Here is a 19,507-nt window from a genome sequence, read left to right on the forward strand (position 1 = left end):
GCCATGACGGAACCGCTCCGTCATGAGCACAGCACAACTGCGGCTCGTGACGGAGCGGCTCCGTCGTGAGCATGCGAGCGCTGCACGGGCCCCCCCCTAGCGCTGCGGCGAAATTGCCGCCACAGCGAAGGGATTGAAAAGAGAACATATTAACCAGCTTCACAGAAGAAAAAAATAGTATATTGACACCTTAATTGAGTGTTAGATTCTTGGAATGATAAGGCACTGTAATCTGTCATGCAACCATGAGATAGAAAATATATATATATATATATATATATATATATTACCTACTGGCGGTTGGCAGTAGGTAGTTATAGTTAGGACGTTTTTTTCCATAGGAAATCCGCAACATTCTATTCCCAATAATTTTGGTGCCGGTTGACGAATCTTCGCGAAAAATTTCAAAACTTTTGGCCAGCTCCGGTACGCTCCTATCCTGAAAGTCTTGGGATAATTCGTGAAGCGGGGGCAGAGAAAAAAGGGGGGTTCCAAAAGGTGTTTTCCCCATTCAATTTTCTATAGGAATCTTTAGTCGCAGCTACTGCCTGGACTGCTAAATGGAATTACACCAAATTTGGCATAGAGGTATCCCTTGGTTCAGAGTTGTGCCTTTTTGTTAAATGGTGTAAATCCATTCAGCAGTTGCTGAGTAAATCCAAAGTAAAATCATACATATATCTATGGCCGCACAGGATCCGCACACCCTCCCGATGACAAGCCGAATGCTAATTGGCTGTCAACACTCCAAACCAGGAAGTGTTGGCAGCCATCTGGTGCCTCGGTAGAACTGAGGCACAAGAAAACAGAAGAAAATATGCACAAAATGCAAAAAGGAGGCAACGTCGAAATACCCTGTCCCCCTAGGCCTGCTCAGGGGGTCCCACCCAAGGCCCAAAGAACTTTGTTTTTTTAAACGGCAGGGTCCGCGATATGTGCGTGGATCCTGCCGATAAAAAAAAACAAAGCGGTCTCCCGCGCTTCATTGGTAATTAGCCCCCGGGGGCCAAGTTCCGGGGCATTATAAAAAAAAGTGTGGGGGCCCAATTTCCCCCCACACTGTCCTGGGAACCACCACCCCCTGGGGCAAAGCATTAATAGTTGCGGGGGGACAAAGCCCTCAGGCAGCCCCAGGGACTGCCACGCACCAGGGCTTGTTAATGTAATGATGGGGGGCCTCTAAGGGCCCCCAAGCCCCGGGGACCACCACCCCTCGGGCTAAACTCAATTTTTGATTGCGGGGAGAGCACAGTGCCCCCCGCAGCCCCAGGTACAGCCACCCTTGGGGCTTTATTTTTTTTTTAAAAGAACCTGTGTGGGGGCCCGGGGCCAGCCACATCACCGGTGATCTAAATATTTAAATTGGGGGGTCCATGACAGACCTCCCAGCCCCGGGGACCACCGCCCCCCAGGGCTTTGTAGATTGTCGGAGGGGGGGGCTGCGCAGCCCCCCTCCTGGAGCCTTGTCATGGCCCTGGGAACCACCACCCCCCAGGGCCGGCTCCTGCAGTGTCCCAGGGTGCCCACTTGGTTTGAATTTTAAAAGTGAGAGCAGGAAACCTGCACTCTCTTTCAAAATTCAGACTAGAATGCTTTTCCACACTGGGAGCTTCATCTTAGCAGCTCCACATGTGGAAAAGCAATGCCGGCTCCCGAGGGATGTGGGGAGCCGGCAGGAACTGTGGGGGAATTGGAGACGCCCCACGGTCCCCAACGGAGAGGGTCAGCCCCGAGGGATGGGGTTTCCAGGGCTACAAGAGGCCCAAAATTTAAATAATAATATAAAAAAGATCAAAGGTTGGCCCCGGGGGATGGGGTCCTCGGGCCATAAATGGCCTAAGGAGGGGGGCAAGGTAGCCCCCCTCCAAAAAATAAATATAAAACAATATGGCCATGCCCCAAGGGATGGGGTCCCGGGGCAGATTTTGGCCTCAGGAGAGGGGCCACATGGCCCTCTTCCCAAAATAAAAAATAAAAAATTGGGGGCAGGCCCTGGGGGATGGGGTCACCAGGGCCAAGAATATTAAAAAAGAAGGGGGGGCCACACAACCCCCCTTCTTAATTTGTTTTATTTTTTAAAAGACCGCCATCACGCTGGAGGCCAAACCCCCTCCTTTACGCACTCTGCAAACACGCCCCCTGATGCGTTTGCAGAAGGGGAACAAATTCCCCTTGAATACTGGGGGTCCCTGGGAGCCAACTAGCCCACCAGGAACCTCCAGTATGTACCAGGGGGCTGTGTTGCAGAGAGGTGTTCTGAGGCCACATCCCTTTTTACACCTCTCTGGAACGCAGCTCTGTGGAGCTTAATGGAGGTAGTTGGTGGGCTAGTTTTACCCCAGGGACCCTCAGTATTCAAGGGGTGTTAATTCCCCAACTTAAAATGTGCCACAGGGCGCGTTTGCACAGTGGTGAATGGAGGGGGCGGGCCTGAGATGACATGTGTGCAAACACACCCTGTGGCGCACTTTAAGTTGAGAAATAAATTCCTCTTCAATCCTGAAGGGATGTGGGGAGCCACCAGGTACCTCCAGTAAGTGCCACGGAGCTGTGTTGCAGAGTGTTGTAAAAAGGGGCATGGCCTCTGAACACCTCTCTGCAACGCAGCTCTCTGGCGAATACTGGAGATACCTGGTGGGCTAGTTGGCCTCCAGGGACCCTCATGATTGAGGAGGAATTAATTCCCAAACTTAAACCGAGCCACAGGGTGTGTTTGCACACATGTCACCTCAGGCCACACCCCTTTCCTTCACCACTGTGCAAACACACCCCATGCGAGTTTTAAGTTGGGGGATTAAGTCTCTTTCAATACTGAGGGTCCCTGAGGGCCAACTAGACCAAAAGGTATTTCCAGCATGCGCCAGGGAGCTGCATTGCAGACAGGTGTTCAGAGGCCATGCCCCTTTTAACACCTCTCTGCAACGCAGCTCTGTGGCGCTTACTGGAGGCACCTAGTGGGCTAGTTTGACCATAGGGATCCTAAGGATTCAAGGGGACTTAATCTCTAAACTTAGAACGGCCACAAAGCACGTTTACACAGTGGTGAAGGGAGGGGACGGGCCTGAGGTGCCATGTGCAAACATGCCCTGTGAGGGACCCAACGGGGCTCACTAGCCCACCAGGTGCTTACGTAAGCGCCACTGCGCTGCTTTGCAGAGAGGTGGTGCAGGCTGTGCCCCTTTTTACACCTTTCTGCAATGGTGCTTACTGGACATACCTAGTCGGCTAATTTGCCCTGAGGGACCTCAGGATTAAAGGGGAGTTAATCTCCTAACCTAAAACGGCCACAGGGCGTGTTTACACAGTGGGGCAGGGAGGGGACGGGGCCTGAGGTGACGTGTGCCAACACGCCCTATGGCGCGTTTTAAGTTGGGGAAATAATTCCCATTCAATCCTGAGGGCCCATGGTAACAACTAGCCCACCAGGTGCTTCCAGTAAGCGCTACTGCGCTGGGTTGCAGAGAGGTGGTCTAGGCCGTGCCCATTTTTTCTGCAACGCAGCTCTGTGGTGCTAACTAGAGATACCTGATGGGCTAGTTGTACCCAAGGGACACTCAGGATTCAAGGGGACTTTATCCCCAAAATTAAAACAGCCACAGGGGGTGTTTGCACACTTCAGCTCAGCCACCCCTTTCCTTCACCAGTGTGCAAACGCGTCCTGTGGTGCCTTTTAAGATGTAGTTTTAATCCCTCTGCCCAATTATATACTAGGAGCTTGCAGAGGAGGTCATGATAATAACAAGGGAACGCCAACGCATAGTGGTCCCCAGTGTATGTAGTGTGTCTTAACTGTATTCTAAGTGTCTTTTAGCTTAGCACTGGCTCTAGGACTGGTTAGTCAGAGTCAGTTACCACCAGTACCCATCTGAAAAAGTTGAGGGTACAGGATGATTTTGCAACAAAGCCTCTTTCTGCTCCTCTGTTTGTTCTTCCTGCATGTCTTTCTTATTCCTGCAGTTTTCTTTGTCTTGAGGACTTCTGTTGCTTTTTTCTGCATTTCTTTTTCTTCATTTCTGGCAAGTGTGTTTTCTTCTTTCTTCACATGTCCTACCTCTGTAGGCATAGTTAGAAACTAGCATTTAAAAAAGCTGAAATTCAGTCACGTTAAAGTTCGAAATTAGCATTTAAAAAACCTTTGAAATTCACTGAAAAACATAGGTTTTAGGGCTGTTATAGTTAGCTGGACATTTCACTCGTACAAAATCATTGAAATTCCTCCGCTATAGTTAGTTCTGATAACTATAACTGTGCCCACAATGCACTGCTGATGATGTTACATATTGAATCATACATGACATGGTCAGTGACTTTCACTGATGACATCTCAAATGACATCACTGATGACATCATCCACGTGACAGTCTGATACACCTCATCACTCAGTACTATAACCTTTTATCACTCACTATAAAAAACAAAGTACTATTTTTGAAACCATTGATACACCAACCAAGTTTCTGTAAATCCATTCACTGATTCCTAGGTTTACACACACATCTAATCACTCACCTGTAGATTAACTCATACATGCTGTTATTAGTCAATACTACGCTATCAAATGCACTTATACACCTATTTCGACATTGACACACCAGCACACATCCTACTTAGTTATGCAGTCATCCTACTCACTTATGCAAACAATTGATCACACTTACACACTTATACAAACACTACTTAATTTATTCATACAGATAGTAACTCATACTTAGGGGCCCATTACGATGTCGGGCGAATTGCCACCCCGCCACATTAGTATAGCGGGGGGGACCTCGGCGGATGGAAAGACCGTCCGCCGCTTTTCCGCTCCGGTCGCCTTGCGGCCTGGGCGTAAAAGGAATAATATGGTGGTGTCTATCAGAAACCGCCAGCCATATTATGATGGTTGAATTTAGGTGCCTTTCCGCGGCGGCGATGCCGCCACCGAAAGGCATGCGGTTTTCACTCTGGGGGCCCCCTGCGGGCCCACAGAGCGAAGTATAGGTGGGGGGTGCACACGGTGGGGTACCTGTGGTACCCCCTTTCATTTGCATTAACAAAGGGCAGGCACCGCACGGTGGCTGCCGCTTTGTTAATGCAAATGCTGAAATACATTTTTAGCATTGTGGCGGGCGGTGCAGAGAGCACCGCCTGCCACAATGCTATAAAAGCAGGATGTGCCCGCCACTGTGGTGGGCACATCCTAATACCCCCCACGGGACCCCCTCCCTTATGGCGGGCGTCCCGAATTGCGACAGGATGGCGGGCGGACAAAGTCCGCCCATCATCCTTATGACCCCCTTAGTGTCTTATAAAATCACTATTACAAGTATACAGTCATCCATACAGTCACTCACACAATCACTGACTCTTATGTATAGTTATTTATATACAACAACTATCACATACACTGCCTTTTATTTTTCTACTTCATTGAACATGTACCACTGACACATATATTTGCTTATCAACACACCCATAAACACACTCACTCACCCAAACAACTGTTTCCACATGCACTCTTAACCTCATATACCTAGTGAATCAACTATTCACCCATCTTTGCAAAGTAAGCCAAACCCCACTCAACCACACTGTTAGAACCGGCTGTCTCTAGTTGGCAGAGGTATACACTTCTGACAAATAGGGACACTCCTTTTCTAGTTAGGGCAAGGGGATCACACCCTTCGATAACCCCTGCTCACCCCCTTGGTAGCTTGGCAGAGCAGAACAGGCTTATCTCAGAGGCTGTGTGTTAAGCAATTATGACCACGTACAGTAACAAAGTGAATACACTACAAATGGACACGACACAGTAGTATTATAAAAATAAGGATTTTTATATAAGACTTAGCACAAGACCAAATAACGGCAAAGCTGTACACAATCGGAATAAATACGTTCGGGAAGGAAAAAGGGTAGTTCAAAGGTAGTTTCTTCTTTAGCACAAAAGTCTTTTAGTATCAAGCAAATCTTCTTCTTGGAAACACAGTTCTTAGCAACAGGGTAACTCACACGGGAGCTACACAACGCTGGGGCAACGATAATCCACAGGTTTGGCGTCGACCGCGAGGAGCGCTGAGTCGGGCCTGGAGTCACACGTACCCCCAACAACACAGTACCTTAGGAAAATGAAGCACACGATGATCAGCGGCGTCGAGCAATCCGGCGTCGCGTCTTCGGTGTCGATCAGGCCTCAGCAGGCGTTGTCGATGATGCATTTGCACAGAGTGAGCAGCGCTCATGGCGTCGAAGGGCACACGGTTGATGCGATCAGCAGCGGGGCAGACACGAGGTCCTCTGGAGTTAGAGCCGTACTCCTACTCACTGGCGTTGCTGCTGGCGTCGGTTGGGCCCAGTTCCGGTCGTCGTGATGCTGTTCTTTTCAGAGGTGCTGGGTTCACACTTCCAGCGGATAGCACTTTTTAGCAGGTGAAGTCTTTTGGCCCTGTGACTTCGGCAGGAGACTGGCACTCTTCCAGTCCTTGGAGATTTTCTTAGCAAGCGTGAGAGTACACACCCAGTTCCTCTCTCCTGGTTCCTTGGCAAAAATAAAGAAGCACTGCAGGATTCCCCCAACAACAGCACACCGGCAGAAGGGGTAAGCAGTCCTTTAGATCAGCAGGCTTCTTGTCCTTGGTTACAGGGTTCCTTGTCAGAAGTGATCTAAATTCTTGGTTCAGGGGTCCTCCTCTTATACCCCTTTTCGTCTTTGATCCCTTTGTCTATGCCGGGGATTTCCCAACACCCTGGGTCTGTGGTGGGTGGAGCTAGGCAGTGGCACCTGGCCTATTCATTGCGCCGGGCCGGGTCCTCAGACGCCCCGCAGGAGGTGGAGCCAGCATTGACACCGGCAGGAGCATAGCTATCGTCCTCCTAGCAGGAGGTGGGGCCAGGATCGTCCAGGGCAGGCACAGAGCCATCAGTCGCTTGGCAGGAGGTGGAGCCAGCATTGTATCAGGCAAGGCAGGCTATCAACAACTACTCTCCCCCTACTCTCAACTTAATGTCCCACTCATCCCACACTGACTCATCCAGACCTCTTGGAGCCACCCAGCTCCTGTCACACACACGCAAGACCAGCAGAGACCAGATATGGTTAGACAAGAGAATAGACACTTTCTAAAAGTGCTATTCTCGAACCCAGAGTCCAAAAACCATCCACACCAACGGATGCGTAATTAAACCCCGAGCTCAGGGATACCAAACTCGACATTGCACCGTACTCTCCGAGCCAGCTAGGATCATAGCATTAATAATCCCGGCGGCCCATTCTATCCAACGGAGAGCAGGCTACCTCGCAATAGTGAAGCCCTAAGATGGCGGCACTTCACTATCAGGACAGACCAACTTGGTCAGGCTTGTCCTGCCTTACACTTACAATGCACCCTGCCCCTGGGCCTACCATAGGGGTGACTAACATGAAGTTAAGGGAAGGTTGGAGGGGCTGGCAAGTAGGTATACCTGCGCAGCCGACGTGACAGTGCAAGACTGCACGTGGGTCTCGCAATGACCGACCCGTAGACATTCTTTTACAAGGCCGCTCCTGTGGGTGGCACAACACGTGCTGCAAGCCCACGAGCGGTATTTGCATTTACAAGCCTTGGCACTCCTGGTGCACTAGACTAGGGACTGACAGTAAACCAAATAAGCCAAACATGGATACAATAGATACATCATTTTAACATAGGGAGCACTTGCGCTATGGCACTGATCAGCAGTGACACGGCGCCCAAAGCATATACCAGCAAAACATCGTAAAACAGTAGAGGCAAACAGAAAAAATGGAGGAGAGACTCAAGCCAATGATGTCAGGTCTAACACGTGTCCCCTCCAGCTGAAATGTGGGGAGAACTACCCTTAACCTAGGGAGTCCTCATCACTAAGGCGGAAAAATCTGGACAGACCATCAGCATTGGCGTGATCTGTACCAGGGCGGTGTTCCACCGTAAAGTCCATCCCCTGTAGAGCAATGGACCACCTCAACAGTTTCGGATTCTCACCCCTCATTTGCATCAACCATCTGAGGGGCCTGTGGTCTGTCTGAACCCGGAAGTGAGTCCCAAACAGGTAGGGTCTTAACTTCTTCAGCGCCCAGACCACAGCAAATGCTTCTCTCTCTATCGCACTCCACCTCGTTTCCCTGGGAAGTAACCTCCGACTGATGAAGGCTACAGGCAAGTCTCGGCCCTCTTCATTCACCTGAGCTAGAACAGCCCCCACGCCATGCTCTGAAGCGTCCGTCTGAACAATGAATTCTTTCGAAAAGTCGGGTGCCTGGAGTATAGGTGCTGTGCACATTGCAGTTTTCAGGGTGTCAAAGGCCGTTTGACAGGCATCAGTCCAGATCACGTTTCGTGGCTCCTTCCTGGAAGTCAGCGAAGTCAAGGGGTGCACAATGTTACCGTAATCCTTGACAAACCTCCTGTAGTAACCCGTGAGTCCTAAGAAGGCTCTCACCTGTGTTTGGGTTTTGGGCGGTGCCCAAGCCAGGATGGTATCAATCTTGGGTTGCAGGGGGGCAACCTTGCCGCTCCCTACTTGGTGCCCCAAGTACACCACAGAACCCTGCCCAATCTGGCACTTACTGGCCTTGATTGTGAGGCCTGCTCCGCGCAGGGCCAACAACACTTCCTGGAGGTGGCGCAAGTGTTCCTCCCAGCTGGCGCTGAACACTGCGATGTCGTCCAGGTAGGCGGCGCTGAATTCCTCCAGTCCAGCCAAGACCTGGTTGACCAACCTCTGGAAGGTGGCAGGGGCATTCTTCATCCCAAAGGGCATTACCCGGAACTGGTATAGCCCATCTGGTGTGGAGAACGCCGACCTCTCTTTTGCCCCATCAGTCAAGGCGATCTGCCAGTACCCAGACGTTAAGTCAAACGTGCTAAGGTACCAGGCAGCCCCCAACCGATCGATGAGCTCATCAGCTCTGGGGATGGGGTGCGCGTCAGTCTTCGTGACTGAATTGAGTCCTCGGTAGTCCACGCAGAACCGGAGTTCCGGTGAAGCACCAGGCGCTGCAGCCTTCGGGACCAAGACCACTGGGCTGGACCAAGGACTGCTAGTGGACTCAATCACCCCCAACGCGAACATTTTGGATACCTCCTCCTTAATGTACGCTCGGACCTTGTCAGTCAACCTGTAAGCCTTGTGCTTCACAGGAGGGCTGTCTCCGGTGTCGACGTCATGGACACACCAATGCGTGACTCCCGGAACCAAGGAAAACAGATCCGGGAATTGTCCCAACAGGTGGCGACAATCCTGTTTCTGCTCAGGGGCCAGTGTGTCAGAGAGGACCACACCATCCACTGACCCGTCTTGCTCTTTAGCATACAGGAGGTCAGGAAGAGGCTCACTCTCCTCCTCTGTTCCATCATCTGTAGCTAAGAGCATGCCCACTTCGGACCTTTCTAAGTGGGGCTTCAAACGGTTGACATGCAGGACCCGCAAGGGGTTCCTGGGAGATTTCAAGTCCACCAGGTAGGTGACATCGCTCTTCTTCTCCACAACCTTAAACGGTCCAGTCCACCTGTCCTTGAGCGCACAAGGTTCCACAGGGGACATGACCCACACTTCCTGACCAGGCTGAAGCTCTACCAGAGTGGCATTCCGGTCGTAGCATCGCTTCATCTCCTCCTGGCTGGCCTCCAGATTTGCCTGAGCAAGTTCCCTGAAGCGCCGAGTCTGGTTCCGAAAGGCCAGCATGTAGCTGTATACATCCTGGGGAGGTTTCCTGGGAGATTGCTCCCAGCCTTCCTTGACCAGACTCAAAGGTCCTCTTACCGGGTGACCGTATAAGAGCTCAAAGGGGCTGAACCCTAGAGCCTTCTGCGGCACCTCACGGTAAGCAAACAACAGGCATGGCAAGAGGACGTCCCATTTCCGCCTCATTGGTTCTTCAAGACCCATAATCATGCCTTTCAGGGTCCGGTTGAATCTCTCAACCAGCCCGTTTCCTTGAGGGTGGTAAGGAGTGGTGAACTTGTAGGTTACCCCACACTCCTTCCACAGAGACTTCATATAGTTCGAAATGAAGTTGGTGCCTCGGTCTGACACAACCTCTCTGGGGAACCCCATCCGGGAGAAAACACCCATCAGTGCCCGTCCCACCACGGGGGCCGTCACTGTCCTGAGAGGGATGGCTTCCGGGTACCTTGTGGCATGGTCCACCAAGACCAGGATGAACCTGTTGCCTAGGGCCGTCTTGGGGTCCAGGGGCCCAACAATGTCAATACCCACCCGGTCAAAGGGGGTGCTGACCACTGGAAAAGGTTGGAGGGGAGCCTTCTGCTTCCTTCCGCTTTTCCCACTTGCCTGGCAAGTGCGACAAATCTTACAATGGATGTCTACATCCCTACGCATCTGAGGCCAATAAAAATGGGTGACAAGCCTGTCATAGGTCTTGTCCTGCCCCAGATGTCCAGCTAACGGTACGTCATGAGCCAAACCCAGTAGGAAGGCTCTGAAGCGCTGGGGTACCACCAGCACGCACGGGCTGACCCAGGTTCAGCAGCCTTAGGCTCGCTATACAGGAGGTCATTCTCCCAGTACACAAAATGTGACCCTGACTGATCACCTGAGGATTGGGCTGAGGCCTGCTGCCTCATGCCCACAAGAGAAGGGCACACTTTCTGTTCCCCACAGAATTCCTCCCTGGAGGGACCACCATCCTGCTGCCAATGGGTCAGCTCGGGCAGATCTCCCAGTTCGGCAATTTGTTCCCCTGTGGGCTCCAGGGCATCCCCCTCAGGGTCTACCTCCTTCTGGACCACGGGAACAACGGGGGCCGGTTTCCCGTGCCTCCTGCCTCTTCTCTTCACAGCTGGGTCCTGGGCCGTACTTTCAGGCTCCGGGACCCCATCAACACCCTTACTTGCTGTCATGGATCGAGTGGTTGCACACACCCACTCTGGCACACCCAACATTTTCAAATGCGCCGCTCGCTCCACCTTAGCCCAAGGGGAGTCTTCCAAATCATTGCCCAGGAGACAGTCGACAGGCATGGCGGGCCTCACAGCAACCTGAAGAGTACCTGAAACTCCCCCCATTCAAAGGAAACCTGAGCCACCTCACACTCTTTCTGGGAGTTATCGGCAGCTATCACGGGGTAGAATGCGTGGGGAACCACCTGCTCTCTGGACACCAAGTGACACTTGACAGCTGTCACACTCGCTCCGGTGTCTCTGAGGGCTTCCACTCTATGGCCATTAATGGTCACCCACTGCCTATATTTACTAGTGTTACTAGGCAGAGGGGGTGGAGGGACCATTTGCATGTCTCCTAGCGAGACCAGGGACATTTCTGCGGGACCCCTCCCACCGTGGACAACCATCTCCTCCCCTCCCAAGGCTACACTTGCCAACTGACGAGGGGGTGCACGCGGCGGTGCATTCGAATCCTTTTTGGGACACTGGGGGTCATAAAACCGGTGTCCCACCTGCCCACAACCGTAGCAGGTTGGCCCCTATGAACAGGTTTACCCGTCGGGGCCCCTGACTTCTTCTCAGGGGGAGGCTGGGAACCTTTCCCTTGGTTCCCTTGGGGATTACTTTGGGGCCCTTTCTGAGACTCCTTCTGTTTTCCCTTGTCCCCCCCACTCTTCTGCTGGGGACCCTGCCCACCTTTGGCTGAGTCTCCCACTGGACCCTTGTGGACCCTGGTACTGACACAGCGGTCCGCCTCCTCAGCAAGTTTTCTAGGGTTAGATATCTTGCTATCAATCAGGTGCTGGCGCAGCTCTGGAAAACAGTTATTAGACAAGTGCTCCCACGCAAACAAATCATAAAGAGCTTCATAACTTTCCACTTTGCTGCCCTTTACCCAACCATCCATGGCTCTGCAAAAATAAGACACATATTCAACCCACGTCGTACCAGGCAACTTCTTACATTCTCTAAAAGCTTGTCTGTACTGCTCGGGGGTTAAACCATATCGCAACATCAAAGCATCTTTCATATGAGCATACGACATCCTATCTGCAACAGGCATGTCTAACAGGGTATCTCTTCCCTCATTCACAAAGCGACCCCACAACCCCGCTCCCCAATTCTTCTCAGGGACCTGGTGGGCCAACAATGCTAACTCATATGCTTTAAACCATTGACCAATATCTTCATTCTTATTGTAATCTTTGATCACATCTTTTGGGAAGTAAAACTTACTTTCTGCAGGCTCGGATGGAATGCTGCCACCAGAGGGATTCAACTCTAACTTTTTAGCTTGGATATCCAGTTCCCTCAACCTGGCTTCACGCTCCAAAGCTAACTTCTCTCGTTCAAACTCTAACTTTTTGATCTCTAAATCAGCTTCCCTTCTCCCTCTTGCATTTTCTAACTCCAACTGCCCATTTATCTTTAGCCTTGCCATCTCCATGTTGTAAGCTCGTTCTTTCGCCCTTTCTTCTCTTTCTTCAGGGGAAAGACCTTTGGAGGAAACACTGCTTCCGGGAGAGGGCACAGGTCCATTCAATGGCACCTCCTCATCCCCTTACTCTGTGGGTACCACCACCACATCAGAGGGATTTCTGGATTCCCACCAGGCCTGTAATGCTTTATAAAAATCATCTTTTCTCGAGAGGCCGGTGGTAGGAACTTCAAACTGGTTGCAAAAGTGTTTCAGCTCATCTTTCTTGTATCTTTTGAGCTTACTCCTCTCAAACTCTTCAACAACAACGATAGCAGGGGCAGTGACTCCGTTGTCACTCATGGTTAAAACTGGCAGTGTTCAGAAAATCAAGTTTCAGGAAAGCGGAGAACAAAAATAGGATCCTTCCGAATCAGATTGTGACTGCGTTACGGTCTGCTTTCACTACGTAGCGCACACTAATCACTGTACATGGGTCATAAATGCAAGGTCCAAATCCTCACCGCTGCATCCAATGTTAGAACCGGCTGTCTCTAGTTGGCAGAGGTATACACTTCTGACAAATAGGGACACTCCTTTTCTAGTTAGGGCAAGGGGATCACACCCTTCGATAACCCCTGCTCACCCCCTTGGTAGCTTGGCAGAGCAGAACAGGCTTATCTCAGAGGCTGTGTGTTAAGCAATTATGACCACGTACAGTAACAAAGTGAATACACTACAAATGGACACGACACAGTAGTATTATAAAAATAAGGATTTTTATATAAGACTTAGCACAAGACCAAATAACGGCAAAGCTGTACACAATCGGAATAAATACGTTCGGGAAGGAAAAAGGGTAGTTCAAAGGTAGTTTCTTCTTTAGCACAAAAGTCTTTTAGTATCAAGCAAATCTTCTTCTTGGAAACACAGTTCTTAGCAACAGGGTAACTCACACGGGAGCTACACAACGCTGGGGCAACGATAATCCACAGGTTCGGCGTCGACCACGAGGAGCGCTGAGTCGGGCCTGGAGTCACACGGACCCACAACAACACAGTACCTTAGGAAAATGAAGCACCCGATGATCAGCGGCGTCGAGCAATCCGGCGTCGCGTCTTCGGTGTCGATCAGGCCTCAGCAGGCATTGTCGATGATGCAGTTGCACAGAGTGAGCAGCGCTCATGGCGTCGAAGGGCACACGGTTGATGCGATCAGCAGCGGGGCAGACACGAGGTCCTCTGGAGTTAGAGCCGTACTCCTACTCACTGGCGTTGCTGCTGGCGTCGGTTGGGCCCAGCGTCCGGTCGTCGTGATGCTGTTCTTTTCAGAGGTGCTGGATTCACACTTCCAGCGGATAGCACTTTTTAGCAGGTGAAGTCTTTTGGCCCTGTGACTTCGGCAGGAGACTGGCACTCTTCCAGTCCTTGGAGATTTTCTTAGCAAGCGTGAGAGTACACACCCAGTTCCTCTCTCCTGGTTCCTTGGCAAAAATAAAGAAGCACTGCAGGATTCCCCCAACAACAGCACACCGGCAGAAGGGGTAAGCAGTCCTTTAGATCAGCAGGCTTCTTGTCCTTGGTTACAGGGTTCCTTGTCAGAAGTGATCTAAATTCTTGGTTCAGGGGTCCTCCTCTTATACCCCTTTTCGTCTTTGATCCCTTTGTCTATGCCGGGGATTTCCCAACACCCTGGGTCTGTGGTGGGTGGAGCTAGGCAGTGGCACCTGGCCTATTCATTGCGCCGGGCCGGGTCCTCAGACGCCCCGCAGGAGGTGGAGCCAGCATTGACACCGGCAGGAGCATAGCTATCGTCCTCCTAGCAGGAGGTGGGGCCAGGATCGTCCAGGGCAGGCACAGAGCCATCAGTCGCTTGGCAGGAGGTGGAGCCAGCATTGTATCAGGCAAGGCAGGCTATCAACAACTACTCTCCCCCTACTCTCAACTTAATGTCCCACTCATCCCACACTGACTCATCCAGACCTCTTGGAGCCACCCAGCTCCTGTCACACACACGTAAGACCAGCAGAGACCAGATATGGTTAGACAAGAGAATAGACACTTTCTAAAAGTGCTATTCTCGAACCCGGAGTCCAAAAACCATCCACACCAACGGATGCGTAATTAAACCCCGAGCTCAGGGATACCAAACTCGACATTGCACCGTACTCTCCGAGCCAGCTAGGATCATAGCATTAATAATCCCGGCGGCCCATTCTATCCAACGGAGAGCAGGCTACCTCGCAATAGTGAAGCCCTAAGATGGCGGCACTTCACTATCAGGACAGACCAACTTGGTCAGGCTTGTCCTGCCTTACACTTACAATGCACCCTGCCCCTGGGCCTACCATAGGGGTGACTAACATGAAGTTAAGAGAAGGTTGGAGGGGCTGGCAAGTAGGTATACCTGCGCAGCCGACGTGACAGTGCAAGACTGCACGTGGGTCTCGCAATGACCGACCCGTAGACATTCTTTTACAAGGCCGCTCCTGTGGGTGGCACAACACGTGCTGCAAGCCCACGAGCGGTATTTGCATTTACAAGCCCCGGCACTCCTGGTGCACTAGACTAGGGACTGACAGTAAACCAAATAAGCCAAACATGGATACAATAGATACATCATTTTAACATAGGGAGCACTTGCGCTATGGCACTGATCAGCAGTGACACGGCGCCCAAAGCATATACCAGCAAAACATCGTAAAACAGTAGAGGCAAACAGAAAAAATGGAGGAGAGACTCAAGCCAATGATGTCAGGTCTAACACACACACACACATTCACTCTCCATACCTATACTCAGCCAACTAATCAATAACTAATATAGACTTTCATGTAGCTAGTAACCAATTGATGCAGCAGTTTACACAACAACATACAGAGTGATACAGGCATTCACACAGTTTAGTCACTAACCCATGTATTTAGTGAGACACTTCAAATTAGTAACTTAAACAGTCAATCACACAGCTATTAAATCCTCCATCCAGACACTTATACATCCTCTCATTGTTCAATACAGATTACTATATATATAATCCATATTTAAATATCAAACCAAGCCACATTCTCTGGATGATGCCACCAGTGATGTCATCAGTGATGTCATTTGAAATGTCATCAGTGATATCACTGACCATGTCATGAATGATGTAATATGTGACATCATCAGCAGTGCATTGCGGGCATGTGAGTAATAGTTAGCAGAACTAACTGTAACGGAGGAATCTCAATGGTTTTGTACGAGTGAAATGTCCAGCTAACTATAACAGCCCTGAAACCTATGAGTTTTTTTCCGTTAATATACATATATATATTTATTCGCTCCACGAATGCCGGGTAAGACTGTAAGGCTGTCTGGGCGGTCCGAGTCACAAAGCTGGCGCTTCGCAGAAATATCCGCTCCCAGGTTCTAAATACCATAAAGAACCACTCGGACACCTCGAGTGCTTTTCGCTTAGATTTATTCAGCAAACCGGGAAAAACGACGCGTTTCTGGGATGAACCCTTGATCACGCCCGCGCCCAAAACGCGTCGTTTTTCCCGGTTTGCTGAATAAATCTAAGCGAAAAGCACTCGAGGTGTCCGAGTGGTTCTTTATGGTATTTAGAACCTGGGAGCGGATATATATATTTATATATATATATTCACTGAAAAAAACATAGGTTTCACACCAGTTATAGTTAGCTGGAAATTTTACTGACATAAAACCATTGAAATTCCCACGTTATAGTTAGTTGGACTCACTATAACTTGCGCGCCTGCAATGCACTGCTGATGATGTCACATATTACATCACTCATGACATGGTCCCACTCCACTGCCATTAATGGAGCTCCTAACATCCCAATAATCTAATGATAGATTACCAAACTTCAATCTGTAATTGCTTAAAGATAATGGAGTAATGCTGCAACGGTATCAGGATAATCAAGGAAGAAAATGATTTGAGAAGGTGCGTGCTATATTATAGCCTTATAGCCCGCTGCAGCGGGCTATACCGGCTATTAAAGGTCTGCTACCACTTTAAAGTCCTGAGCCGAAATCAAGGGACTTTAACAAGGTAGCTGGACTTTAATAGCCAGTATAGCCATGCTACGAAGGGCTTTAAGGCTATTAGCACATTCTGCCACTAGAAGGCAGAATGTTCTAACAAATAAAACAAAGGCCTCTTGAGTGGATTTAAATCCCCTCAAGCTCCGAGAGGCCTTTGTAAGACACTCGAATGTGGCTCTGCGGGCCTTTACCAGCCCGTAGAAGCAGGGAGCACTCCATTGTCTTCGATGGAGTTCCCAAAATTCCAATGTTCTAATTGTAACTATGTAGACAATAGTATTCAAGTGAAACATGTTCTGCAAATAAAACAGTAATATCTATTGTAGCTTTGAATTGTGTGTCCTGCGTCGATCTTCTAGAAAAAAATCATGTTCATGGAAATAGAAGTCTCACACGTACACATGAACAATACCTTTATTTAGCGAGCCAAATTCTGTGTAGAAAGCGCCTATGAGCTTCTTGTAGCCGACTTGAGAATTAATGGATGACTTGAGGGCCTCAATCCAAACTTCAGTGCCTCCTGGCTTCATATGAGAAATTACCATCTCGTAGACTCCTGGAGGAAGACATTCAGTTGGTACAAAGCTGACCGTCATTATCCATGACAACATATCAAATGCAACTCATTTCAATAAACAATCTGTGCCTGCCCCATGTGAGCACCAATTATGAAATCAGTTTACACGTGATTGTACATGGCGGCCCCAACACTTCAACAGCCGTAAGGCAAACACACATGGGCCTATTGCAAAAAAAGGGCAATGGGAGGGCTGATCCTAATGGTGTACCAAGTGCCCTGGTGGAGAGTGCAAGTGCAGAACACAGGAGTGTCAGAGACTGCATGCTCTCAAGTCAAAAATCACTTTATTCAATTATTTAAAACCATAAAAGCATGTTAAAAATACCCATCACATTTCTAAACTAAAATGTTTTACATAAAATCAATCATAATTAAAACATAATCCCAAATTCGAATATACATATACCGCTTTAAAAGACAAACAATATCAAACATTTCATACACAATGTGTTAATGATACAAGAAAGGATCTAGGGCCAGATGTAGGTAGCTAAATACCAGTCAGTAACGGACCAAAATACCGAATTTCGGCCGTTACCGACCGGTATTTTGATTTTGAGATGTAGGGGCCCAAAAAACTAGTTTCGGTAAATTTACCGAATCTGTAAATTTACAGATTCTGTAAATTTACAGAATCTGTAAATTTACCGAATCGGTAAATAATAAATGGAAAAAAATGACTTTTGAGATGTAGGTGACCTCTAAAATACCGAATTTGCATGAAATTCGGTATTTAAGAGTCGGTATTTACCATGGATTGAAAGCAGGTGGTAACCAGGTGCAGGCATAAAAAAGGGCCCAAAATGCAACAGTGTGACCAGAATGGCGGCATTTTACGTGATAGTGAGGCGGCTACGGCTACAGGCAGCAGGAGAAAGGGTCTGGATAAAGGAGGAGCAAGTGTACAGGCAGAGGATTATGCTATTTCAACTAACTGAGCCAGAGATCCTCCAAAGGTACAGGCTACACCCCCAAACTATCCTGGACTTGATCAGGGACCTCCACCCACTTTTGGAGCACCCAACCCCAAGGGCGCACGCCATCCCACCCCATGTGCAGGTGCTGTGTAGCCTACACTTGCTTGCCTCTGGGAGCTACCAGAGTGTGATTGCTGCGTTTCTTCAGGAAGCTGAGAATGCATCATTACATCAGCTTCCCTGAAACTCACGAGGAACTGCTGAAGACCAAGACTGACTTATCAAAATGCACATTTCCCACATGTCATCGGCTGTATTGATGGCACCCACATCCCAATATGCCCACCTGCTGCAACAGAGTACATTTACAGGAATAGGAAGTCAACCCACACAATCAATGTACAGGTAATCTGTGATGCAAACTACATAATCAAAGACCTAGTGGCCAAGTTCCAAGGAAGTACCCATGACTCCTACATCTTTCAGAACAGTGGGATCTACACACGCCTGACAGTGGGGGAATTTGGAGAAGGATACCTGCTAGGTAAAACACTGTGTGACACTCCCTTGATAGATATTGCAGATGTATGTGTATGTGTGCATGTGAGTAATGTCATTCTCATTTTCTAATAGGGGATAGTGCATATGCCGTCCGCTCTTTCATCCTGATACCCTACCTCAACCCTTCAACCTGCAGCCAGAGGAGATACAACAGGGCACACAAATCTACTAGGAACATTGTGGAGCGCACCTTTGGGCTGTTAAAAAGCAGGTTCCGTTGCCTACACAAAAGTGGAGGGGCACGCCAGTATACCCCAATCACCTGCTGTAAGATGATTGTAACTTGTGCAATGTTACACAACCTTGCCACTAAGAAGGGCACTGAGGTGGATTTGAGTGACTATGAGGACCATGATGATGAACATGCACTGCCTGAACCCAACACAGCAGGAGTTGTGACACCAGCAGATGGCAGACACAGAGGGGCAGAGATCACACGCAACTATTTTTAAGTAAGTAAAGGGACACAGACAGGTGGAGTTTGCATCCAACGTAGTTTAATATTTGGCACTACGCAGGTATTCAAAAGCACAAATGTGCAACACAAATGTCATCCATTTAAACATGGTAGTCCTGGGTCACTTCCCCATTTACTGAACAAGTCATTTCCGCCCACGCCTACCAGTGCCAGATGTAATTGGCTGGCTCTCTTCACTGTGTGTTTGGGCTGTTGGCTCACCATGGTGCCTGCTGCTTCTATCTGTCTCCACAACAAGGGGGCTTGTCATGCTGCTCCTACTGGTGCTTTCCTCACTTTCTGGTACATCCAGAGCAGCTGTTTGTGCTGTTTGTGCATTTATCAGCACCTCTACAGCACTGGTCATCCTAGCAATGCCCCTAGACACCTCATTGCTGTTGTGTGTGAGTACCTCTTGCATGTTAATGCATCGCCTGCATAGCAGGGAAGTGGCTGTGGCCAAGCGGTTTATTGCTTTACTTTGCTGCTGCGCACGCTGTCTCTCCTTATGCCTTGCTAACATGTCCTGGTCCAGTTTACTTCACAGAAGCTGCACCGATTGTGTCGTGTCCCACATCCCTGCAGCCATCTCCTTGTTGACATCTACCAGTTCTCTG

At 49.5% G+C, this 19,507-nt stretch overlaps 1 protein-coding gene across 1 annotated transcript in view; it reads right to left on the reverse strand.

The window, feature by feature from the left end:
• Positions 1 to 19,507, reverse strand: part of LOC147727602 (protein NipSnap homolog 3A-like) — a 412,033-nt gene that overhangs the window by 23,142 nt on the left and 369,384 nt on the right. The window contains exon 4 of the mRNA XM_086961632.1: positions 16,788 to 16,931. Coding sequence (XP_086817758.1) covers positions 16,788 to 16,931 — 144 coding nt within the window. The remainder of the gene's footprint in view (positions 1 to 16,787; positions 16,932 to 19,507) is intronic.

This window comes from Lissotriton vulgaris, chromosome 3_1 (genome assembly GCF_964263255.1).
Source record: "Lissotriton vulgaris chromosome 3_1, aLisVul1.2, whole genome shotgun sequence".
Classification (NCBI taxonomy): domain Eukaryota; kingdom Metazoa; phylum Chordata; class Amphibia; order Caudata; family Salamandridae; genus Lissotriton; species Lissotriton vulgaris.